Source organism: Carlito syrichta, unplaced genomic scaffold (genome assembly GCF_000164805.1).
Source record: "Carlito syrichta isolate Samal-C Ts95f unplaced genomic scaffold, Tarsius_syrichta-2.0.1 Scaffold106263, whole genome shotgun sequence".
Lineage (NCBI taxonomy): Eukaryota > Metazoa > Chordata > Mammalia > Primates > Tarsiidae > Carlito > Carlito syrichta.
In genome coordinates, this window is record NW_007050359.1 from 407,337 (window position 1) to 434,046 (window position 26,710).

General features: G+C 41.5%; 1 protein-coding gene and 1 pseudogene across 1 annotated transcript in view; one reads left to right on the forward strand and one right to left on the reverse strand.

Moving 5' to 3' along the window:
* Window positions 1-26,710, reverse strand: part of CC2D2A (coiled-coil and C2 domain containing 2A) — a 103,505-nt gene that overhangs the window by 67,942 nt on the left and 8,853 nt on the right. The window contains exons 6-11 of the mRNA XM_008066948.2: window positions 18,180-18,389; window positions 16,880-16,986; window positions 11,384-11,524; window positions 8,386-8,542; window positions 7,313-7,551; window positions 3,179-3,356 (exon numbers count right to left, since the gene is read on the reverse strand). Of these exons, the coding sequence (XP_008065139.2) occupies window positions 3,179-3,356; window positions 7,313-7,551; window positions 8,386-8,542; window positions 11,384-11,524; window positions 16,880-16,986; window positions 18,180-18,389 (1,032 nt within the window). The remainder of the gene's footprint in view (window positions 1-3,178; window positions 3,357-7,312; window positions 7,552-8,385; window positions 8,543-11,383; window positions 11,525-16,879; window positions 16,987-18,179; window positions 18,390-26,710) is intronic.
* Window positions 5,730-6,239, forward strand: LOC110596404 (annotated as a pseudogene).

A 26,710-nucleotide genomic window follows, 5' to 3' on the forward strand; every position in this document is an offset into this window, starting at 1 on the left:
CTAAAGCCCTCCTTACTTGCTTTCTCCTCCCACTCACATTAAGTTTAAGTTAGCAGCAAAACAAGTTCTATTTTTTCAAGTTCCAGAATATAGAGACATTTGCAAACATCACACGGTGTTTTAAAGAGTTACATGAACGACCTGGACTGGCCAAGTTCTAAAATGTCAAGAAGAAAAAAAAGTTTTTGTTTTTGTTTTGTTTTTTTTTAGCTGGTTTTTGTTTGTGCAGATATCAATGTCATTATCAATACAGCAAAGGAATTTGCTTAAGACTTAACACTCTCTCCCTCACCCACCTCCAGACCACAGACTAAAATGTACAGGACAAAACTGCCACAGGCTCTGGAAAAACCCTAAGCCGAGGTGGTTGACCTTGGGTACCCAGTGTTGGCCCTTTTAGAATGTATCTCTTATTTCTGGCATCCCTAATCATTCATTGATTCATTCATTCATTTATGGCAGGGTCTTACTCTTTCACCCTGTCTATCTGTCTATCTATCTATCTATCTATCTATCTATCTACCTACCTACCTACCTATCTACCTACCAACCTACCTAGCTACCTATCTATCATCTGAGACAGGGTCTTATTCTGCCACCCAGACTGGAGTGCAGTGGTATGATCATAGCTCACTGCAGCCTCGACCTCCCGGGCTCAAGTGATTCTCTTGCCTTAGCCTCCTGAGTAGCTGGGACTGCAGGTGCATGCCATGGCACCTGGGCTAATTTGTTTTTTTGTAGAGACCAGGTCTTACCTTGTTGCCCAGGCTTTTCTTGAACTCCTAGCCTCAAGAGATCCCCCCACTTCAGTCTCTCAAAGTGCTGGTTTACAGGTGTGAGCTGCTGCGCCTGGCCCCTGCTCTTTTTCTGCACATTTCTACTGTGCTTTGTCTCCTCTGTCAAAAGAACACCCGATCTGAGCTGTCTCAAACTTTCTCTAACAGTTTTAGAAGATTCTTAACTACTGAGATCTAGGGACGGGTTGATATTCAAAATGTTGAACAATACACAGGGCTAGGCACTCAGCAATGAGAAGAGCTGTCCACCTCAGCTTGGGAACAGGGTCTTAGAGGCACCAGCCTTGATTGATCACCCCTTTTAATTGGTCGATTATGGGAAGGTCCAGGGGTCTTAGAAGTGGGATCTATGTGACTAGTGTGGCATTTGGGGGCCTAGGGCAGCAGGTATGTACCATTCAGTATAGAAGTATATAAAGACTTTATTAATTACACTAATGGAACCTGCAGACTTAATGTCAATTATAATCAATAGGCAGTGACTGCCTGGTGTACTGTATTGAGAAGGATTCTGAAGTTCTATCTTGACTCAATGGGTAAAAATTGGCATGATCTATTATTCTTTTCTGACAAGGTGGTGGAAGGGAATAAGAAATTTCTGTATAAGTGATGGATGAGGAGCAGTGATTTCTATCTGAGTGGTGGCTAAGAAGCAAGGGCAAGTGTGTGACATAGTTGCAACCCTAGTTAACAAGCATGTTAGGATCAAAAGTGAGATAACTGCTGGCACAATAGGAGAAGATTCACCAAGGATACAAACAATCCTTAAGACACTGTAGTGGGTTGAAAAGCATCTTTCAAAAATTGATGCCTAGCTGGGCTCGGTGGCTCAGCCTGTAATCCCGCGCCTTTGGGAGGCTGAGGTGAGTGGATTGCCTGAGCCCGTGGGTTCGAGACCCGCCTGGGCAGGCGAGACCTCATCTCTACAATAAAATAAAAAAGAAATTAGCCGGGCATGGTAGCGTGCGCCTGTAATTCCAGCTACTCAGAAGGTTGAGGTGGAAGGATTGCCGGAGCCCAGCAGGTCGAGGCTGCAGTGGCCAGGAGCGGCCACTGCACTCCAGTCTGGGCGACAGAGTAAGACTCCAACTCAAAAAAAAAAATTGATGCCTGCCCAGAACTTCAGAATGTGACCTAATTCGGAAACAGGGTCTTCACAGATGTCATTCTTTTCTTTTCTCTTTTTTTTTTGAGTTGGAGTCTCACTCTGTCACCCAGCCTGGAGTATAGTGGCATGTTCACAGCCACCCCAGTATCGACCTGGTGGGCTCCGGCGATTCTTCCGCCTCAGCCTTCCAAGTAGCCAGAACTACAGGCATGCGCTACCACGTCCAGCTAACTTTTGATTTATTGTAGACACGAGTTCTTGCCAAGTTGCCTGGGCTCATCTCGAACCCACGGGCTCAGGTAATCCTCTCGTCTCAGCCTCCCAAAGTGCTGGGATGACAGGCTGAGCCACCGAGTCCAGCCACAGATGTCCCTCTTTAAGGATTGAGGTAAACTGGGCTCGGTAGCTCAGCCTGTAATCCCGCGCTTTGGGAGCTGAGATGAGAGGACTGCCTGAGCCCGTGGGTTTGAGACCCGCCTGGGAAACTTGGCGAGAGCTCATCTCTGCAATAAATCAAAAAATTCGCCATGCATGGTAGCGTGTACCAGTAGTTCCAGCTACTTGGAAAGCTGAGGCGGAAGGATTGCCGGAGCCCAGCAGGTCGAAGCTGCGGTGGCCGGGAGTTATACTATTATAAACCAAGGAACTCTAAGAGCCAGGAGAAGCTAAAGAAGCAAGGAAGGATTGTCCTCTACAACTTTTGGATGGAGTATGACTCTACTGACACCTTGGTTTCAGACTTCAGGTCTCCAGAACTGTGAATACATACATTTCTATTGTTTGTAAGCCATAAGATTTATGGTGTCCATTTGTGGCAGCCCTAGGAAACTAAAACAGACAAAATGAGTATATTGCTAATGGTGAGATTTAGGCTACTTAGGGAGATTTCTTTTCCATCCTAACCTCCTGTGATTGCGGCACAACTGATTTCTTTGTTGTATTACATCAGGGTCCTGATAGAGGGTGATATTGAAATATGTCTTCAATGAATGAGCTGGAGATCCTGTCTCCCACCCTCTTTCAGCTCCCCTACCCCCATCTCAAGGCACACACTTGAGCTAAGTGGCCAGAGTTATTTTGCCAGCATTTTCAGGAGAGAGGGGTGAAGGATCTCTTTCATTAAGACTTGAAGAACAGATGTGCCCAAAAAAGAGACTGACTACTTCCCTTGAGAAGCTATCAAGACACCTACATCACCAATGGATTTAAAACCATCTCACATCAGCAATAAACAAGAAATTCTCAGGACAGTGATTATAACTAAAATGTGTACCTGAAGTGTTAAACTCTCTGGCCAGTTGAATATTTGCAAATTGAAAATCTGTCCAAAATGAACTCGAAAGTCTGCCCCAAGTTGCCGACTGACCGTCCTAGACACCTCCTTGTTGTTGAAGAGCACCTTTAAATATACGGAGCGCCTCTTTACATCTTCCCTTCTCAAGACCTCCACCCTGCAAGAGGAAACCATTCACAGATGGGGTTAGTTCTAACTTATGAAGGACCACAGGAATATTTGACAGACGAGCACCGAACAGAACAAGATACACTGGGAGCAACTCTGTCAGGCATGTTAGCCCTTATTTAAACACAATAGGCACAGATCTTGCAGACCTTATTGTGATAAATATTGCATATGAAACATATGAAGAAGCCATTAAGGCATTGAAAAGGGCACATGGGATTTAAGAAAGATGGTTCAAGCACAATTGTACTATATTCTTCTTAATTTTTTCAAACAAGCTTTACATTTGCATTTTAAAGTTTTAAGTAAACGTGTTTCTTGTTCCATGAAATGCATTCAAATCATAAGAGATAGTAATGATTTATATTTGAGTAAGAAGTTTCATCCTAAAAATATAGTAACACATTGTAGCAGTTAGATCAAGTCTATTTCTCTAAGACCCAAGCTATTTCTTAACACTTTCAGAAAATAAATGACTGCTCAATGGTTGGGTATTAAGAAATGTCCCTTATGTTTTAAGACAATTTGAGTCACAATAAAGGGCATTCTAGTTCCTTGAAAGAGTTGCAGCATATCACTCTTACTAAAAAGCTAAAAGAATCATACTTCCAAGTAAATGGTCTTTAATTTGATTGCATATATTTGTAGAGATGCCCACTCCCAAAAATGCCTGTTGTTGATTAAGTCAATAGCGATGCAAGTTTGTTGAGGAAAGAAAAAGGTTTGGGCATCAAAATCCGAAACAAGCTCACCTTTTTTGAGTGGTAATTTATTGAAAATTTTTACAGTGGTAAAATATATGTAACATAATATTTATCATTTTAACCTTCTTAAATGTATAGTTTAGTGGCTTTAAGTACATTCACAAAGTTGTGCAACCATCACCACCATCCATCTCCAGGACTTTTTTATCAGTCCAAATAGAAATTCTCTACTTATTAAATTGGGTGGTGGTTTTAACTTTTTATATCTCTTCCATTTTGACTTATCCTTGACATGAGATGGCTCAAATGACTTCAGTATTCTTTTTTTCTATAGAGGACATTTAACACCAAATTGCAAGAAGTATCTAAGACATCCACAAACAGACTCCACCCATAAAAAAAAATTACTAAATCAAATTGTCTCTTTAAAAAGAGACAATTTGCTCTGTCATCACATATTTTCAACGTTCATGTCAAAATTATTTAGTGTGGTGTTGTGGCTTGAAAATAGCTAATTTAGTGCTGGGTGATGGTTTATGTATAACATCTGAATATGTGAAGTTAAGCAAACACCTGAAAACACACATGAAGCTACAATTTAAAAATAAATCAGTCATTAGTACATCAACAGAAGTTTGAAATCAAGAAGGCTGTAGGAAGTCTTATAATGATATCCTAATTAACCCTCACACCCTAATGAACTCAGAGGCTGCCTTACTCATTTTTTTATGTTGGGATATTGAAGATTCCGGTTTATGATAGTCTCTGTGTTCATGACAGGACTTCTATTTCCTGTAGAATTAAGCCTGCGATTTGTGATATCAATGATTTTAATAGATTCCCTGTGATTGATTATGATACGCTATAACATGCATCGGAATCACCTGGATACCTTGTGAAAAAACAGTTTTCTGGCCCACAGGTTTAGATTCAGTAAGTCTTCAGTAACCTGAGAGTTTGCCTTTCTGACAAGTTCTCAAGCGGTGCTGTTACTGCTGATTCTAATGCTACACTTTGAGAACCATGGCTATAAAGCATAGGAAAGAAATACATAGAAAACTTAAAAATATTTTTATTATATTGTGATATAATATCATGTAATAAATAAGACAATATAAAAATATTATTATTTTTTAGAGGTGAGGTCACGCTCTATGGCCCAGGCTGAAGTGCAGTGGCGTAATCATAGCTCATGACAGCCTCAAACTCCTGTGCTCAAGTGATCTTCTTGTCTCAGCCTCCTGAGTAGCTGAGACTACAGGCTCATGCCACCATGTCCAACAAATTTTAAAATTTTTTGGTAGAGATAGGATTTTTCTGTGTTGCCCAGGCTGGTTCCAAACTCCTGGCCTCAAGCAATCCTCCCATCTTGGCCTCCCAAAACATTGGAATTATAGGCATGAGCCACCATGCCTGGCCCATCATAATTTTAAAAAGAGGGCTGGGTGTGGTGGCTCATGCCTGTAATCCCAGCACTTTGGGAGGCCGAGGTGGGAGGATCGCTTGAGTCCAGATGTTTGAGATCAGTCTGGGCAACACAGTGAGGACTTGTCTCTATAAAAAATAAAAATAGATTCTCGGTGGGGTCGTTCCCGTGGCCGGACGCAGACGTACACCCACTGCACCCCTCTCTCGGTCGCCTCCGCCCTGCTGCATGCCTCAGGATGGCCCACAAGTACTCAGACAAGTACTTAGACGAGCACTATGAGTACCAGCGTGTCATGTTACCCAGAGAACTTTCAAAACAAGTACCCAAAACCCATCTGATGTCTGAAGAAGAGTGGAGGAGACTGGGTGTCCAACAGAGTCTGGGCTGGGTTCACTACATGATTCATGAGCCAGAACCGCATATTCTTCTCTTTAGATGACCTCTTCCAAAAGAGCAACAAAAATGAAGGATATCTGGGGATCGCCAAATCTTGTTCAAATTTAATGTATATGTGTACATACGGTAGTATTCAGTGAATACTTGAAAAAATATACAAATCGTTCATCCATACCTGTGCATGAGCTGTATTCTTCACAGCAACAGAGCTCAGTTAAATGCAACTGCAAGTAGGTTACCACAAGGTGTTTTAAGACAAAATTTTCTTCTAGTCAGTTTTTCTCTTAATATAAGTGCCTGTTTGACTTTACCTGTTACTTTTGTTAAATAAAGTTTGTATGTTACAGTTAAAAAAATAAAAAAATTAAAATAAAATAAAAATTAGCCACGTGTGGAGGTATGTGCCCTGTAATCCTAGCTACTTGGGAAGCTAAGGGGGGGAGGACTGCCTGAGCCTAGGAGGTCAAGGCAACTAAAAACAAAAAAAAAGATGTATGTTTATGAACTTATTACATGTCTAGATTTACATAAATAAAGCGACATTTCTCTTAGCCATCCCATTAGAATGACTAGAAATGTATTTTTTCTTTCTTTTTTTTTTTTTGAGTTGGAGTCTCACTTTGTCACCCAGGCTGGAGTGCAGGGGCACACTCCCGGCCACCGCAGTCTCAACCTGCTGGGCTCCGGAGATCCTTCCGCCTCAGCCTTCCAAGTAGCCAGAACTACAGGCGGGTGCTACCACGCCTGGCTCGTTTTTGATTTATTGTAGAGATGAGGTCTCACCAAGTTCCCCAGGCAGGTCTCGAACCTGCAGGCTCAGGCAATCCACTCGCCTCGGCCTCCTGAAGTGCTGGGATGACAGGCTGAGCCACTGAACCCGGCCTAGAAATGCATTTTCATCAAGTCTGGAGGGTATGCTTCAAACGGCCTGAATTCAATGCAAGCTAAAGGGCACATGCACAATTCCCTCTGGGAGGTTCTAAGAGAACTCTGAAGAGAGAAGCCGGCCTCTGGACTCACTGAAATCAGTGGGTAAGAAGAGGGCTCAGTGTCTGAGCCAGGGAGGTGGGACATACTCCCAGTGGACAGAAGGACGCAGAAGTTACAGAGAAGGAGCCCGAGTCAAAATCCACACAGAAAGTCACCATGACAGGCAGGCACAGATGAGCCACTGCGATGCTTCTCCCGCAGGCAGCTCTGTGTGGTGTGCTCCTGAGTACCCAGTGGGATGCATCAGGTAGGCAAGCCACAGGACATCACCTGACGTCAGCAGGGGCAGGGGTCAGCAATTTTGGGTGGTTCTACCTTATACGTACTTACAGAGTTCACGATTCTCCCGATCACACTGTTGTAGGTGGGTAGGTGTACGTGTGTGTACATGCATGTCAGCCCCGCTATTGTCAAAAACCTGCTCACCTGGGGCACTGGTCGTTGGGTGTCAGGCTCCCCGCCAGGCTCAGCTCCGGGACCAGCGTGGGCTCCCCAGGCCTCCTCCTGCTGTGGGCCGCTCTCTCCCTCACCTGCTGCTCAATCACCGCCCGGTCAGCAGGCTCCGGAGGGGTGGGCTTCACGAGCTCCTCCTCGGGACATGGCTCCTCAGTCTCTTCGTCAGAACGTTCTTCTGCGGTGGGCTTCCTTTTCTTCTTCTTGGCCCTCTGTTGGAGAAGAGGCGACATGATGTCAAATGGGAATCTGGGGATTTCATTTGGGAGCACAGTTTTCAGTCTGATGGACCTGGACGCAAACCCCAGCCCCGCCTTGACGGCCGTGTGCACTCAGGCAGGTCACTAAACCCCCTGACCTCTGCATCTCTGTTTTCTCATTTACAAATTGGGAACAGGAACAGGAAATTCTAGCCAGGGCTGTTGAAATAGTCACGCCAACAAAGCACCTATCGTAGTGCCTGGTCCCTAGAAAGAGTTAAAAAAAATTTGCTTTTGTGATTGTTGACACTGATTGGTTCTCAAGGTCAAGAACACATCTTGAAACTAAAATAAGGCTTGTGAACACAGGGAATATTGCAGGTCACTTTGTTCTGCTGCTTTTTTGCCTGTGAATTCAGCTTTGCAACATCGTGTACATAGTTATGTGATTTTCCGAGGGAAACTCAGAAGCATCAGTGCCCTATAGTCAATGGGATAATGCTTGCAAAATACCTAGTACAGTGCCTGACACATACATCAGTTATTGTTATGTTGTTACCTCTGTGTTCACTCAGTCACAGGATGCTACAACAGCACTATCTGTGGACAAAGCTGGCTCCAGTGTTGACTAGTTTGGTGGCTTTTTAAACACATTTTGCATTCAAACAAATGCATTAACCAGTCAGTTCATTCCTTTTTTTGTCTCTTAGCGAGGGAGCATGGGCGAGACAGTGCAGAGCCACAGGTACCCCAGTCTGCCGGTCAGTTTCCCTCCCCCCATACAGGGCTGCCCTCCCAGGCCCTTTCTGGCCAGCCTTGTTGCAGGCTGAGCATCTGTTGACACACTTGGGCTTTCTTCCTGGCCTTCCACTGCTGGTAGGACATTCTGTACTCTTCCATCATCCATTCATACTCCTCTGCATGCTCTTCCAGCAATTCACTTATTTCTGCTTGAATTTCTGCTTCATAGGCGTCTTCATCTGCTTTCTGGTCCACCTTTTCCCTTTAGAATAATTTACAGCACGTAGATTACTTTTGGAAATTAAGTAAGAGAGCAATCACAACAGCAGCTACTTATATGGGACTAACCATGCGTCAGTTTCTTTTTTTAAAAGCGTTGCATGTGTTAACTCCCAACTCCATGAGACAGATACTGTTATTATCCTCATCTTATACATGAGGTGACTACAGCACTGAGAAGCTAAGTAATTTGCCCCAGAACACACAGTTGGTGAGCGAAATCACTGGAATCTGGGCACAACCCGTGGATCGCTAAGCAACCCTGCCACGCTGAGGTGAATGATCCACACAGGGTGCTGGCATGGTGCCTGTAAGTCTCAACCCATAGTGGTGGAAGTTACATTATTTACTTGTTAATTCATCAAGGGTCTGAGGAGTCATTTCATTTTGCTACTACTGACTCCCTGAAGCTACTTTCTTAACTTCAGATGGATGATTTGAGTTTTTCTTTGCTGATTTTGCCAACACTCTGTCAGGAGAGCAACCCAACCCAAACTAGTGTGTTCCCTCCATGTGTTCCACAGAACATTAGTTCTACGGGATGTCCTCCCAAAAGACAGGTGCCATGGTCGTATTGACACCATATGAAATAAGTGTGAAAGTGTCCTTGCTGGTCATCTGTTCAGATCCATTTATATGTTAATGAACAGGAGACTCTCCAGGTGGGGGGTGGCACACAGGCAGTCCCCGCACCTCACCCAGCACTTTGGAGTTGGTGCAGCTTGTTGACTGCACTATTTCTCCCAAGGTAGTCTGGCTTTCTCCTTGAGGAGTGCTTTGGGCATAACACTGATCCAGAAGGAACAACTGAGAGGGGACCAAGATCAGCAACAGAAACGCCCTTGCGTTAATATGTAGAACATGGTTGTTTTTTGTTTTTTTTTTTGAGTTGGAGTCTCACTCGGTCACCCAGACTGGACCCGCTGGGCTCCGGCGATCCTTCCGCCTCAGCCTTCCGAGTAGCCGGAATTACAGGCATGCGCTACCATGCCCAGCTGATTTTTTGATTTTTATTGTAGAGATGAGGTCTCGCTGCCCAGGCGGGTCTTGAACCCGCGGGCTCAGGCAATCCACTCACCTCAGCCTCCCAAAGGCGCGGGATTACAGGCTGAGCCACCGAGCCTGGCGTCATGATAAATTGTACTGTTCAGCACACATAACAGTCTAGTGAGTTAGCTAGCTTAAATGTTATCAAAGCTTACTTTCTCTATACCACAAAGACCAATTCCAAATGGAGGAAAGATGAAATATGAAAGATAAAACTATAAAGTTTATAGGAGACAATATTGCAGAATATCTGTGTGACATGGCTCAGGGAGGATTCCTTAAGCAGCATACAAAAAGTACCAATCCTAACAGAATAGATGAACACATTCTATCTTTTTGAAGTTAAGAATTACTGGTCATGAAAAAGCAACAAAGAGAGAGTAAAGAGACAGCTCCAGACTGGATGAAGATATCTGCAACATACAACACTAACAAGTTTTCATGCCTGGGAAATATGCAGAACTCCTACAAATTCCATGAATGAATGAATGAGTGAATAAATAAATAGACAGACTATGCAGTTCAAAAATTGACAAAAGCCATGAACAGCAGTCAGGGAAATATAAATTAAACTGTGCCAGCAGATTGACAAAGTGTTCACGTTTAACATCACCAGGCAATAGGAACAATGTGGGTGATATGGACCCACAGGGACCTTGGTGAAAGAATGGATCAGTGCAAACTCTGGAAAATGCTTGGAATTAGCACATGATGTTGGCGATGTACATCCTCTAAGATTCAACAATTCCAGTTATACTTCTGGAAAACTCAGGCACATGTGCCCTAAAAGATAAGTACAAAAATGTCTACGGAAGTGGTATTTAGTTTAAAAAATGGAATCAAATCAAATGCCCATCGAAAGTAAAACAGACAAGTTTTGCTATCTTCATATAATGAAGTATTATAAAGCAGAGAAAACAAGATATAGCTATATGCTGTCAAGTAGATGCATCTTACAAACATTGTACAGAAGAAAAGAAATGTGCATATTCGCTAAAGAATACACACGATGGGCTAGGTGTGGTGGCTTACACCTATAATCCCAGCACTTTGGGAAGCCAAGGAGAGAGGACTGCCTGAGCCCTCTGGTTCAAGACCAGCCTGGGCTAGTTGGCGAGACCTCATCTCTACAATAAATCAAAAAATTTGCCAGGTGGCGTGTGCCTGTAGTTTCAGCTACTTGGAAGGCTGGGGTGGAAGGGTTATCGGAGCCATGTAGGTCAAGGCTGCGGTGGCAGTGAGCGTGCTACTGTACCACTCCATCGTGGGTGACAGAGTGAGACCACAACTCAAAAAAAAAAAAAGAATACACACAATATACTTTCACTTATGTAAAAGCCAAATACAGGTTATATTAAGCTATATCTTCTTAGGGACTACACATAGATAGTAAACTATAAAAGCAAAGAAACAAGGATCACAAAAGTCCAAATAGTTGTTACTTCTGGGATGGAGAGGGATGTTTTTAGGCAAGGAACACAGGGGCTGCTCAGGTACACAATGCTTTATTTCTTAGCCTGGGGAATGCTTAGATGGTTGTTCGTTTATAGTTATTTTAAAAAGCACATCTTTGTTTTATATATGTTTCTCAATGTATAATATAGCTAATAAGACAATTAAGAAAGGGATTGGCAGTGGTGAAAAACTGCCAGGGGAGGGGGAGTATACCTCATCAACAAGGGTACCTGCATAATGAACATCTATATACCTAACCCTGAATTGTACTCCACATCTTTAAAATAAAAATAGAAGAAAAAGAAAAAGAAAAAAAACCTACTTTCTCAAAACAAGTTTCAAGGGTGTATTTGTAAACCTCTGGAATTCTCGAAGGGATTTCATCTCTTTCCAAACTTTTATGATGGTCTTAAGTAGTGTTCGGTCTTTTTCTTGTTCAGCATCACGCAGTTTTCTTGTTTGTCTACAAGTTATAATAATACATGAGTGTATATATCAAAAAGTTAGGTGTGTGCAAATAAAATAAATTAATAATGCTATAGTAATTATATATTCAATTTGATAACTATTATATTTGCAAACAAGTACTAGAAAACTAAATATGAATGTAAATTTAAAGGTAATGGGATGACAATCTGTTTTGAGAGGTTTATTTGATTTTGTTCTCTCTAGGTGAATCTGACTTCAATTAAACTAAATTACCTTTTAAAATTCTTATTAAAACTATACCCTTAAAAAAATGTGGTACATATACACGATGGAATACTATGCAGCCATAAAAAAGAACAAAATCATGAATTTCGCAGCAACGTGGATGGAGCTAGAGTCTGTAATACTGAGTGACCTCTCACAGAAACAAAGATCTGAGTATCACATATTCTCACTCATACAGTGGACCTTGATCATCCAACGCACTACCATAAGAAAATGACTGACAATGGTGGGAATCCATGGGGTCGGGGATGGGACTAATGGTAGTAAACATCTGTCTGGGGACGGGGATACACCTGTTGTCAACAAGGGGGCCTAAATGAAGCATATTTGTATACCTAACCCTTAACTGTACCCCACAATATCAAAATAAAAAATGTTGATAATAAAAAAAACAAAAAAAAAACTACACCCTTAAACAAATAGCCATTTTTGAAGTTAACAAAATAAAGGCAGTTCTCACAAACTAAATTATTACACACATAGCAAAGCATGCTGCTGTCCTGGTTAGTGACAGATATATTAAAGTCTTTCTGTATTAACACAAATCACAATTCCACACTGCGGAGATAAAGTATTGTTATTGCATGCCTTGGAGAGTTTTCAGTGTTAATTAGATTTTCAATATTCTGGGCTTGATATGAAGAGACATTATTTGAAAACGCTTTTAACTTTATTTCCACTATTTAAAGTGTTTGGGGCTCAGGCACAGTGGCTCGTGCCTGCAATCCTAGCACTTTGGGAGGCCAAGGCAGAAGGACTGCTTGAGGACAGAGTTTGAGACTAGCTGGGGCAACATAGCAAAACCTCATTTCTACAAATAAAAATACTAGCTGGGTATAGTGGCACATGCCTGTAGTCCCAGCTTATAGGAAGGCTGAGAAAGGAGGATGGCTTGAACCCAGGAGTTTGAGGTTACAGTGAGCTATGATCATGCCACTGCACTCCAGCCTAGGCAGCAGAGCAAGACCCTGTCTTTAAAATAGGTAGATATATAGATAGATAAAATAGTTAAAAATTAAATAGTTTGGAACTTATTTAATGCCTTACTTTAAGCTTGCTTTATGAATGATAGCCAAATTTAGACCCGACATTCTATTATGCTATTAATTAATTGGTTAATTGATTACTGAGACAATTATTTAATTCTTGAATAAGTACCATGTGTCATAGGGGATTCAGAAGTGTCTAGGAGATAAGGGTGTCTCTGTCCTCAGGGAGTTTATAGTTTAGTTCGAGGGACAGACACAAACATAAATGATGATAAAACAATGTGGGATTCGTCTAAGAGAGTGGCATGAGAAACCAAGAAGGTAGCATTTCACAAATCAGCAGCTCCTGGCCTCCAGAAGGCAGGCCTGAGTCTGGAGGTTGTACTTGGGACTGCAGGCTGTAGAGACGGTACAGAGACACTAAGAGATCTAGGCCAACTTGTGGCTGTGGAAAGGAAGATGGCAGAAGGTGACACCCAGTTAGTGGGTGGGTAGCCAAGATTCAGGACTCTCTGAAGTCCTTAGAAAAGCAAGAAAGTTACTGGAGTAAAAAACTTTCTCCTTCAGGAATGGTCAGGCATCACGGATAAGGGTCCAGTCGTTGGAACCAAACTACCCAGGTTTGAATCCTGGCTGTACTGTTTATGAACTGGCCGTGGGCAAGTTGCTTCCCTTCTCCAGGTAGCATGTGTGAAGTAGGGATGCCAGGACGACCAACCTCACTGGTTTATTTGGAGGAGTTAATGAGTTAATCCACATAATGTGCTCAGAACCTTGCCTGATACCTGGTAAGATGCTCACAAATGTTACCTGTTACTATGAGGTGGCGTTTTCTTCTCTTATGCCTTTAGCTGCTACCCCATCCTGCCTGTTTTAAAAACTGCAATATAAAATTATTTTACTGAGTTACATGACACCTTCAAGCATTCTGATATATTTTTTACTTCCTTCTTTAGTGCCTGATAATAACTTCACAGAAATGCTAAAAAAGAACTCTCAGCAAGAAAAATTTGATATATGAGCTAAAAAAATCAGAGAATCACAAACAAATTTTAATTAAAAATTGTGACCACAACCGGGCTCGGTGGCTCAGCCTGTAATCCCGTGCCTTTGGGAGGCTGAGGTGAGTGGATTGCCTGAGCTCACGGGTTCGAGACCCGCCTGGGCAGCAAGACCTCATCTCTACAATAAATCAAAAAATCAGCTGGGCGTAGTAGCGCATGCCTGTAATTCCGGCTACTTGGAAGGCTGGGGCGGAAGGATTGTTAGAGCTCAGCAGGTCAAGGCTGTGGTGGCCGGGAGCGGCCACTGCGCTCCAGTCTGGGCGACAGAGTGAGACTCCAACTCAAAAAAAAAAAAAAAAATTGTGACCAGAGCTGAGAAGGAAGAAGGAAAGGTAATCTTTCTTAGGGGTCAAGGAACCCTTTTCTGAATTCTGATGTAGACAGAGTCTAGAGTGTGGAAAGGACTCCAGCTCACACATGAAACTTTTCCTGGCAACTGGCATCTAGATGATATTTAAAGCTACAAAAGTGGATTCATCTCAGTAGAAAATACAGATTTTAAAAATGGTTAAAAAGAGCCAGGTGCGGTGGCTCATGCCTGTAACCCCAGCATTTTGGGATACTGAGGCAAGAGGATTGCTTAAGCCCAGGAACTCCAGACCAACTTGGGCAATGAATATAGCGAGAACTTGTCTCTATAAAAATGAAAGAAAAAAAATTAGCTGGGGTTGGTGGTGCCTGCTAGTAGTCCCAGTTATTCGGAGGCTGAGATGGGAGGATTGCCTGAGCCTAGGAGGTCGAGGCTGTGGTGAACCATGATCGTGTGCCACTGCACCCCAGTCTGTGCAACAGCATGAAACTCCTACTCAAATACATACATAAACAAGGTTAAGAAGAAAGCAGCACCTGAAGTCCTCTGATCATGTATAAGCTGGGAAGAGGAGGAAGACTGGACAAAGGACACTGAAAAGGACAGGTGGCTAAGAGGAGGACATCCAAGAGAAGGTGCCTATGGAGAAATGACAGTGTGGACAGGTAACATGTGGGGATGGTGTCAGTGTCCCAGAGCTGAGAGAGCTGAGAAGTTCCAATCCACTTAGCTATGTGGAGTCCCCAGGGGCTGTGGCAAGATCTGCTTCGGGTGAAAGGTGAAATGAGGGAGTCTGGGAAGCAAAAACGCTTCCCAGAGGTTTGACTGTGAAGGGAAATACACAGATAAAGCAGCAGCTGGATGGGGGCATGGAGTCACAGAATTTTTATTTGTTCAAGATCGAGCACATCGGAGGGTGAAGACCCCACAGAAAGAGTCAAGTTCAAGTGCTACCCTATGGAGCCTGAACATCCATGTTTCCTCCTTCCTATATCCTGGCTCCAGTTCAGAGGACAAGCAACATGATCACGATGGTGCCATGGAGAATAAAATAGAAAATGCTCAAGGCGGTGCTGGCCCAGGTTGACAGCACCAATCCGGGGCTCAGCAGATGCTCCGGGGGTGGCTGATCAGATCCCAGAAGGCGTGAGGAAATGGGTCCATGTAATGAGACAGTCAGGAACAGACCGTCTGCCTAGAAACTCTTTTGCTATCTACTTCAAAGTCAGTAAAGGACTGAAATCCCCTCTTTTTCCTGGGTCATAAATACTAAATCTCAGAAGTTTTCATCTCTGGTAGCAGAAGGATTATTGCAATGGATCTGCCACTCGTGAGTCCCTGTCTCTGGGTCTCACACACAGTTCTGCTGTTTTTCAAGCAGTGATTTATCAATGCAATTCCCTATAAAAACCATAGTTGCTTTCAGAATAGCTTTTTCTCACTGTTTTCTCACTTGATGTATACTAAAACAAAATTTATTCTCACAAGGAGGTTTCAATATGTTTTCCTTTTAACATAAAAAATAATTTTCATTTTTAAACATATGCTTTAATTATTGCAATTACACTGATTTGCACTTTGCAGGGGGATTTCCAACTTATGACTAGATTATAAAAAAGAAAGTATACATTGAACCTTCTTGATTTATTATTTCCTGTTCTCAGAACTTATTCTGTGAAAAATACTCACACAGGTACATAGATATACAGTTTATATATTATATATAAACACACAAACACATGAACATGTCTATGTGTTTCATATTTGTGTGTGTGTGTGTGTGTGTGTGTGTGTGTGTGTGTGTGTGTGTGTATTTATCAATATATGAAAGAACTAGCAAAAAAAACCTATTAACCATTATTTTTCCTGAGGGATAAGACTTTAGGTGATGATTACATTCAACATTATACATTTTTTTTTACTATTTGGCAATAATCAGGGTTTCAACTTTTGAATTTTAAAATTATGATAATTCAAATAAACAGAAAAGTACAGATAATAAATGATACCTATTGACATTGTGTCTCATTTACTTAGGATTTTTTTTTTTTAAATGAAGTATATAGTTACATTTGAAGACTTTCCCTATTCTGTCTCTGTTCATCCTCCCAGGAAGAAGAAGCTGGCATGTCTTTTCCGCCTGTCTGAACCACACATGCGTGTACTCACAACCAATGAGCATTGTTTCAGGTGTTCTTTAGGTTTTATGAAGCATATTATACAGGCAGTATCCTCTTACAATGAAATGTTTACATTCAAAATTATCTTCCAGATTTATCCGTGTTGATAAATGCTGATCCAATTTAGTCATTTTAACTGTGGTATGGATATCTGCTGTAAGCCTATACCAAGCCTATTCTGCTACTGGGTTATTTCTAGCATCTTACTTTTATGAGTGATGCTGTGCACATTCTTGCACACATAGCACCTTAGGGTACACGTATCTGGAGCAGAACTGATGGGTTTGAGCTGATGGGCAACTTTGAAACTATATGAGTCTGTGGCTAAGCTGCTCTCTAAAGCAGTGGCTGTGGCAATTTTCTCTTATTCTGATGATTTCCCCATGTCCTTATTCATATTATTGGACTTCAAATTTTGTGTTAATATGATGGAAATAGCTCATTATCTTATTTGGCATAATTTCACACATAGTGCATTCAGAAAGAGTATCTGGAAAAATAAACGAGTGCACTTCTAATGGGGAGAAAAAAGTGGTAGTTACAATTACTAATTTTACTCACCGGATTTCGGATTTATACTCTTTGATGGTTTTTTTTATTGCATCAAGAGACTGATGAGGTTTTTCCTGATTAAGGCCAGTATGAACAGCATTTCTTAGGGCTTGGAGCTTAAAAAGAGGTGGATACAAGTTTTGAGTTAGAAACTTGATTCTTTACAGCAAACAATGTGACTGGGCCTGCCCACTTTTCCTGGGCAAAATGGTGGCAGCAGTCTGTGAATGGATATTCAAGCATCCAGCTGTCTCAAATCTTTTCCATAAGTGAACTGTGACAGAGAACTGTTTCCTCTGTTCTTTAAAAAACTGGAATAATTACGAATAATGTGTATCCATTTTTATGTGTGGCCCAGATAATCAAGCTGCTCATGACAAACTATATGTGTGTCTTAGAAACAAATTTTCTTTCAAAGTTAACAGCAGGTTTTTCTGGGTCCTGAACATGCAACAGTATTCTTGTGATATAATAAATAACAAAATTATAGACACCTGAAAGGAGGTATTATTAACTTATTTCTTATTAGGGAAGTAAGGTTTGAAAGTCAGGACTTGAGACTAAAATTGCCTATAGTCAAAGTCACCCATGAGAATCCAAAGGGATTGTGTCACACTGGAAATGAATCCAAACAGATAACAATTTCTTTGAGCATCAGTTGAAGCAACTGACTTGTGTAAAGGTGTTGGCATGCTGTAAGGAAATACATACAAAAGGAGAATGTTGGCCGGGCTCGGTGGCTCAGCCTGTCATCCCAGCATCCTTTGGGAGGCTGAGGTGAGCGGATTGCCTGCAGATTCGAGACCAGCCTACAAAAGATAAAAATTAGCCAGGCGAGTGCCTGTAGTTCCGGCTACTTGGAAGGCTGAGGCAGAAGGATTGCTGGAGCCCAGCAGGTCAAGGCTGCCATGGCTGGGAGCGTGCCACTGCATTCTAGTCTGGGTGACAGAGTGAGTCTCCAACTCAAAAAAAAAAAAAAAAGTTTCTAAGGATGGAGAGATTCTCAAGCCACCAATGATCTCAGGATCTGAGATCACATTATAGCCACATATCTTCCATCTAATAACCACTGTTTACAAAAACCTTTTTCTTTAGGGCAAGCATGTGCCATTGAATCTGTGCATATTAAATGTATACATCTCTATCCTTGCTTTTGCCTCTACGTAGGACAATGAACCACACATCCTAGACAGAGGGAACACATGAAAGATGGGCATGAACATTTTGCTGCCAGAAAGTATTTTCCCTGTGTGGGCTCACTGGAAGAACCAACATCATCAACAATGATTGTGGAAAAGGTCACACGTACCTTATCAGTGAGAAATTTTGCCTTGTTTCTCTGGTGTCTTGCAAGGTACTGGTCATATAATTGGGCCAGCTTGGCTGCCAAGACATGCTCTCGGCTAAAACAGGGATGATGAGTGAATATCAACCCTGAAATATCAATATCCAGTTGGAAATTTCCAGGAGGGTCTCCAGATCCAATCATGTGCTGACTACTGTGGACATATTTTACTGCCTGCCAAAGAGAGCAGAGTGTGGATCAAACATAAAGTACTTAGTAGATAATGATATTCTAATCTGCACTGGGAAAACAGTCAGATGCAAAATACCTCCTATCCTGAGCAAGCTGGGTGGAAGATGCTTGATTACTTGTTTCCAGGTTTTAGGGGTCTGCTTTATTTGAATACTTGAAAAGGAAAATGAAAGACCAGGAGTGAAAAAAGAAGTCATTTCAATCTTGCTTTCCTATGTTTTTTTTAAAAAACAACTTTCACTTTTTATTTTTTGAGACAGGGTTTTTCACTTTGTCACCCAGGCTGTAGTGTAATGGCATGCTTATGACTCACTGTAGCCTCAAACTCCTGGGTTCAAGTGATCCTCCTGCCTCAGCCTCCCAAGTAGCTGGAACTAAAGGTGTACACTACCACACCTGGCTGCTTTCCTGTCTTTTAGCTTTTATTACTCTCCTAAGTCATAGTTCTAACCCTTTTCACGTGGACTATTCTGTTTCTTGAATTTTGGGGTTTTATAACCGCTGCCTTTCAAATTCTTTTAATGAGAGAAACATAGATTCTAGCTCAAGGTGATTATTATTTGGATCACAAACATATTCCTGTTTATCCAATTTTAAAACATGTGGAGAAATTTTTATTTTATAGGCAGCAGCAAGAAACTAACTTTACTGAACTGAGATTCATGCTGGCACCCAGTTTTCCTGGGAAGGAAGTTGATATACAAAGTAACAGGGGGTAAAGGAGGAAGGTGCTGCTGAGCCGAGTATGTTTAAAAAAGAAACCGACTCTTAAAGGGAATTCTTGGATTGTTTGGTGTATGATATATCAGATAAATCTCTCTCTCTGCTTTCTTCCATAAAATCTTCAAGATCTTTTTTTTCAATGATCATCAGTGCTATTGTGGGTGGGGAGTTCAAAGGTGGAGAAGAAACATCTTTGATTTTGTGTCTTATTTGCTCTCCTCGTTATAAAGCCTGACTATAGTCAGGATATGATGGTTGGGACAGACCACTCGATCCTTCTCTTTTGCAGAGATGAACTTTGGAAGCTATTTCTGTTATCTGAAACAGGGGCCCCCAAACCCTGGGCCATGAACTGGTACTGGTCCATGGCCTGATAGGAACTGGGCCGCACAGCAGTAGGTGAGTGGCCAGCAAGCAAAGGAAACTTCATCTGTATTTACAGCTGCTCCCCATTGCTGACATTACTGCCTGAGCTCTGCCTCCTGTCAGATCAGCACTGAAAAGCCCGCCTCAAGTTCCAACATCTTATCTTTGTGAACCAGGGTCTTCTGCAGCAATAGAAACTAAAACGAGATTATGGAGTAGTCAGACATAAGCAACACACTTCAGGTGTCACTGTCTCCCATGACCCTCAGATGGGACCATCTAGTTGCAGGAAAACAAGCTCAGGGCTCCCTCTAATTCTGCATTATGATGAGTTGTATAATTACTTCATTATATATTACAATGTAATAATAATAGAAATAAAGTGTACAATAAATGTAATGCACTTGAATCATTCTTAAACCATCCCTCTTTCCTCCCCCTTTCCCCCAATCCGTGGAAAAATTGTCTTCGATGAAACTGATCTCTGATGCCAAAAAGGTTGAGGACTACTGATCTGGAAAATTAGAATATATAAGATTATGTGTGTCAAAACAAACTATTTACAAATGATGATGTTAAATGGAAGTGGTAAAAACTCTAATTGGAATCGAAGCTTTCACTCTTCTGAAATTGTAGGTAACATGTTTGGTAATCACTTCATTTAATTCTTCTGCGTGGCTTCCTGTAAAGATGAAGGCCAGAAAAGCCCTTGATTCTAGTCCTGGCTATCTTGAGCTTGCACTGAGACCTTGAGCAAGTCACTGTACCTCTCTGGGCCTCTAATGTTCTATCCATAGAAATGGGAGGCTGAGGAAAAAGATGCAATTAGCATTTTGTAAATCACTAGGCATCATTTAAAGTACTTCACATATGTCATCCCATTTATTCAGCAAAGATTAATAGGTGTCGAAAATGTGGTGGAGTCTGTCCTCAAGCAGCGATCAATTAAGAGGGAAAGACCACCTGGGGACCTACAAGCATGAAGCCAGGATGTGCAGAGGGCGGTACGAAACCCAGAAGTGGTGATTCCAGTGTTAGAATCCAATGACTACACAATTCTAACATTATTTCCATCAGACTAAGAACAGAAAAGAGAAGGTCTACATTGTGTGTGTATGTGTGTGGGTGTTTACATGTATTTACATATAGAAATGTATTTCCATTTGTTTTATGATGTGATCTGATTTTCAGTTACTGTTAGTCATCAATATTTGCATTTACAGTAAAGCATTTTCATGACTCTTCATTTACCAATTAATTTGTCATTGTGTTGTGTGGCTGTATGCTTTGAACTGGTTTTCACCAGCAAGACTATATGAGTGTATTTCATTTTATCCACTTAGTTTCATACTTCCCTTTATCCCCATATTAGTAGACTCCTAATGTATATTTAGGACCTATGGTTTCTGTAAGGCTCTAATGCAGTGTTCCCTATACTTATAATAACAAAATATCAATTTTATTCTATGAAACAATGTTCAGTCTACTTTTGATGAGAAGAACTACAGATTTTTTTATTTTTAAAAAATGCCCTTGTAAAGCTGATGTGTTTATCAGTATTTTAGGATTGACTAGGAATGGATTCAGGATGTCTCAGTATCGTCCAAAATATGCTTCATTTCCCAAATCTACATTAGCCCATGTTCCAATAATTGCTGGTGGTTTCTGTTTTATGCTCAACTCAACCAAGTATAAAATGTTTCCAGAAGTCCTGGTCAAAAGACCTCACTCTTCCTATTAGGGAGAAAAATTCCTAGCTCTTTGTTTTTTTGTTGCATCTGTTTTCCTGTCTTAAATATTGAGAACTATCATGAAAACAGTAGCAACAATATCCCCAGGAATCTTCACTAGGAATTTTTTTTTTTTTGAGTTGGAGTCTTCCTTTGTTGCCCAGGTTAGAATGCAGTGACACACTCATGGCTACCACAGCCTTGACCTGCTGGGCTCAGGCGATCCTTCAGTCTCAGCTTTCCAAATAGCTGGAACTACAGGTGAGTGCCACCATGCTCCGCTAATTTTTTAAACTCATTGTAGAAACAAGGTCTCGCCATATTGCCCAGACTAGTCCCAAATCCATGGGCTCAGGCAATCCTCTTGCCTCCACCTTCCAAAGTGCTGGAATTATAGGAGTCAGCCACTGCACTGGCTTCACCAGGATTCATAGGACAAAAGACTACCCCACATGGATCAGTTGCCACTGATTTCTGGCATCTTATGAAAGTCTTGCATGGACTTTCAGAGATCAGTTCTGATCATTAATATCCTTACACTTCAGAATGCAACAAAGGAGGGCCATTTCTTTCCTCTTTCATTTAGGTAAAAGTATTCGATTGTAAACTGCATTGGATTAGAATTTTTTAATCTGTATGCAGTCACTATGTGTCTTATGACAACTGAGTTTTTTTTAGTTTTATTTTTAATTGGCAAATAATGATTGTATATATTGATGGGAATATAATGTACTATTCAATACATGGATACATTGTGGAATGATCAAACCAGGCTAGTTAGCATATCCATCACCGCAAATATTTATCATTTTCTTGCGGTGGAAACATTTAAAATCCTCTCTTAGTTACTTTGAAATAGACAATACATTGTAATTGACTATAGTCACCATGCCACACAATAGAACTTCAGAACTTACTCCTCCCATCTAACTGAAACTTTTTACAGTTCAACAACATCTCCGCTTTTCCCATCCACACCCCTCCTTCCTCCAACCTTGGTAATCATTCTTCCACTCTCCACTTGTATGACAACCTGAATTACTTGGATGAATTAAAAATTTCCATCCCCCAAAGACATGTACAACTAAATGTCAATCCACAGGCATGGTGGAAAAATTCCTCTCTAGTTGCTTTGCTACTGCTGGTGCCTTGCCTTACCACAGGGCTCCAGAGTTATGAGATCACTCAGGGTGTGGTTCTATTTTGTACTCTTTTTGGTATGAGCAAATAACTGACAGAATGGCTCAGCTTTGTTTCCTGTTTCTTAGGTCACCTGTACTTTGCATCCCCTCTCCCAAATCTGCATTAGCTCATGTGCCAATACTTCCTGGAGATCTCTGCCTTAAGCTTAGTTCAGCCAAGTATAAAAGTATTCCAGGAATCCTGGTAGTCATTGAGTTAAACGGATCAAAAGATCCTCAACTCCTTGCCTATTATGGAGAAAGACTCCTAGTTCCTTGTCTTTCTTTTTATTGTTTCTGTTTTCATTTCTTATATTTTGGGGGGAACCCCTCAAAACTCAGAATTTATTTATAACAAGTTTTGTGTTTATTCTTATATGCTTAAACTATAGTTATCCTCAAAGTACTCTCTGATGCAATATGCCTATCAAAACTCTTTTTCTAGGTGAGTGGATTGCCTGAGCCCGCGGGTTCGAGAACCGCCTGGGCAGCGAGACCTCATCTCTACAATTAAAAAAAAAAAAAAATCAGCAGGGCGCAAGCCTGTAATTCCGGCTACTCGGAAGGCTGAGGTGGAAGGATCACCGGAGCCCAGCAGGTCGAGGCTGTGGTGGGCGGGAGCAGCCACTGCACTCCAGTCTGGGCGACAGAGTGAGACTCCAACTCAAAAAAAAAAAACAAAACCTCTTTTTCTGCTGCTCAAAACAGTATTTATTTATTTAATTTCAATCGCTTTGTTGGGGTACAAATCGTTTTTGGTCTGGGCTTTAAATGCACCCACCTCCCCTGTCTGTGCACATTGCATCCTCAAAACAGTTTTTGAGCTTATCCATTTTGATGCCTTTTAGTGTTTCTGCCGTTTTTTGTTTCACCTCTTCCATATGGGCAAAATGTTTTCCTTTGAGGACTTTTTTCATCATGGAAACAAAAAAATGTCACTCGGGGCAAGATCTGGTAAATAAGGAGGGTGCGACACAGAGCACATGCCATTTTTTGGTAAAAACAACAACAACAACAACAAAACAACTGCTGAATACTCAGTGTGGTTTGGGCAGATTGTTCATGTAAATCATCCATAATGACTTGGACAAGGGCAATAAAGGAATCTTAAAAAAAAAAATTCACTGAAGCCAAATACAGCCTCTCACAACAACTCTAGCTGTACACAGATGCCGATGGGTTCCTAGAACCTTAACTAGCAGGGGAAGCCTGTACTACAAGAGGCCCACCCTCAAAATAATAACAATGATTTCGGTTTTTTTGACTCCTTCTGTCCTCCTGGTATTGAGAACTATCATGAACACAGCAGTAATAATCTCTCCAAAGGAGAGACAATATTTATAGAGTATATTTTAACTTTAAAATTGATTTGATGATTTTAAGAAATTAATTTATTTTAAGAAATTAAAAGTAGAGGCTGGGCTTGGTGGCTCGGCCTGTAATTCCAGCACTTTGGGAGGCCAAGGCAAGTGGATTACCTGAGCCTGCGGGTTTGGGACCGGCCCAGGAAACTTGGCGAGACCTAGTTTCTATAACAGATAAAAAAAATCAGCCGATGCAATAGCAGCACCTGTAGTTCCAGCTACTTGGAAGAGTGAGGCGGAAGGATTGCTGGAGCCCAGCAGGCTGATGCAGGGGTAGCGGTGAGCATGTCACTGCACTCCAGCCTGGGCGACAGAGTGAGACTCCAACTCAAAAAGAAAAACAAATAAATAATATATACAGAAAAATAATCATCATTGGTGGAATTAAAATACAAGTTTCTACCTTTACTCTGGGAAAATAACAGCAACAAGGCCTAAGTCCAGCTCAGAGCCTGCAGGAGATTCTAGAGCTATTATTCTGGTTATGCCTGGGATGCATTCTACTTTCCTATCTTCTGAGAATGTGCTCTGTCTCCTGGACGTGAGTTGTGTAGCTACATGATCCACTGACAACTGACTAGAGTTCATTTTTTGAATTGATAATATGAAATGTGGGGAAAAATATGATCCCTTCCCTCTGGAGTTGCTAGGCTCAGGCTATCAAGGGCACGTCACCTAATACAGAGAGAATTCCAGCCTGGCTGCAAAAGAAGATGAGGCCCATCAGCATTCAAGGAGAACCAGAGAGAAGAGAGGTGGAGAGAGAACTCTGCTAGCATCAAAACCCAGGTCCCGGCCCAAGAGGCTATTTCCTGAAATTTCTTTTTCAATTTTGTGATTTATTCCCAAATCCCTGCTAGTTTTGCGAGCCTCCAAGTTCCCTATTTGGTTAAGCAAGATTTCGTTTTGCAACCAAGGGTCCTAAGTAGTGTAGTGCTTAGAACATAGTGAGTAAATTAAGCTTCTGTGAAACACGGGCAATTCTCAATGTTCCACTAATTGTGATAGGGGAAAGTGACACTTTTATCTAGTAGTAATTACTAGACACCTTCTTCCGATGGCTGGACAGTTCTGACAAAGGGCGGCTCCTACACATCGCAGTCCCTTGAACACCTGCTTCCACATCTATCTTCCCACCTGAGGCACAAAGTCTCTCTAAGGTCAAGTTGGAATGTTGCCACCTATGCATTCCCAGAGTTGACAACTCCTGATTTGGCACTTTGACTTTGTTTTCCATTATTTGGAAGCCAGGATTAAGCTAGACCCTACAAAAAGCTACTCCTTTGCAGGAGAGACAGCTGAGCCAAAAAGAGGAGTAGAAACGAAGGAATTTCTTCTAAATACACACAGAAAGATTATTTTAATGATATTCAGTTTGGACTTGCATTGAGGTGTTTCTGTGTGCCAGGCAACCTGCTAAGTGCTACCATTAAGAAGAGGAGTATAACCAGTCCTGACACCTACATCACTCTAAGCACAGCCAGAGAAAGAAAACGGATTAACCATTCATGAACAAAGCAATCTCTGCTTGTTGATCTATTTCTCTGCTCCTGCGTCATGTCAAAATCTTCTAGATGGAAATTTGGACATAAGACTGAAAATATAGAATGTAGGCATTTACAAATGTTTCTTAAAGGCAAGCCTATTGCATGGAACAATGGGAAAACATAGACACTGAAATCAGACAGACCCGAATAAATGTAGGAAAAGATGAAAGTAAATAAATAAAATTGTAAAAATACTAATTCTGAAAGAAAAGCATTGTGTTTTGAGTCATGGCAAGTTTCCATAATCCCATTAAAAAAGACTCAGGTATTCAAGTCAGCAATTATCTGACTAGGTAACCTGTTAGGGAAAAACAGGAAGGTATAATATCTCCTCTGTCTAACCTAAAACCCCTTTGCTTCTTTCTTATGCAGTCTGAAACATTCTTCACACTTTGCTATGTTCAAAGGCCAGCTCTCTAATAAATGCCCTTGGAAGACTTTGGCTCAACTTTTTTCTTCTCTAACGTCTTTTCTGTGTGGTGCTTTCTGGTGAGCCCCTTTCAGTGGAGCTATTCTGTTCCCTGACTTTTCTGTTTTTGCCTACAAGAAAGGAAGATCTCCCTTCCCAAAAGTACTGGTGGGAAACCCTCTTCCCTTCTCTACCCCCTTTTCCATCACCACTGGCTGCCCCCTTCTCTACCCCCTTTTCCATCACCACTGGCTGCTTCCCAAGAGAGAAGGAAGAATGTGTCTGAATGGAGAGTCAGCTGGAGCCCAAGATCCTTACTTCAGGTTCTCTGCCCAGTAAAGCTAAGTGGTGGCCTCGGGCTGCTCGGTCTTAGCTGTCTCCAAGAAGAGTCTGATCACTAACCTGTGTGGTTGCCTTGGCATTCTGTGTGGTCGCCTTGGCATTCCGTGTGGTCAACTCACCAGAGCAATTTAGCTGCTAAACTTATGTCTAGATGAGGAGTGTAATTCATGGGAGATGGAACAAGAAAGCCACCTGGTCTTGGGTCCAAATGGCATTCTGCCCTCTGGTTTTATCCTTATAGTGTGAGGGATATCTGGATCCTCCTCTGATTACAGAGTATTTCCAAGTTAGTTTAGACCTTCTAAAGAAGACAGATCAGATTAATGGGTTCCTTCATACTAATTACTCTTCTGTTGTCTAATTTTGACCCACATTTTAAAACTTCATCTTTTCAATGTTTTATGCTAAAATGGATGGATGGATGAATATATGGATTGATAGATTATTTAATATTTGCATAAACTGATATAATCTTGATCACTAATTATATCATGTATCTTTGTTGTGTAATCAAATAGCTGATAAATTCCTCAAAGGCTGGGACTTATGCTCAGGCTTGTTTTGCAAATCTACTTTCAGGATCACACATCTGTACCAAGTAGCCATTCGTCAATACTTGTCTGTAATAACAATATTTTATA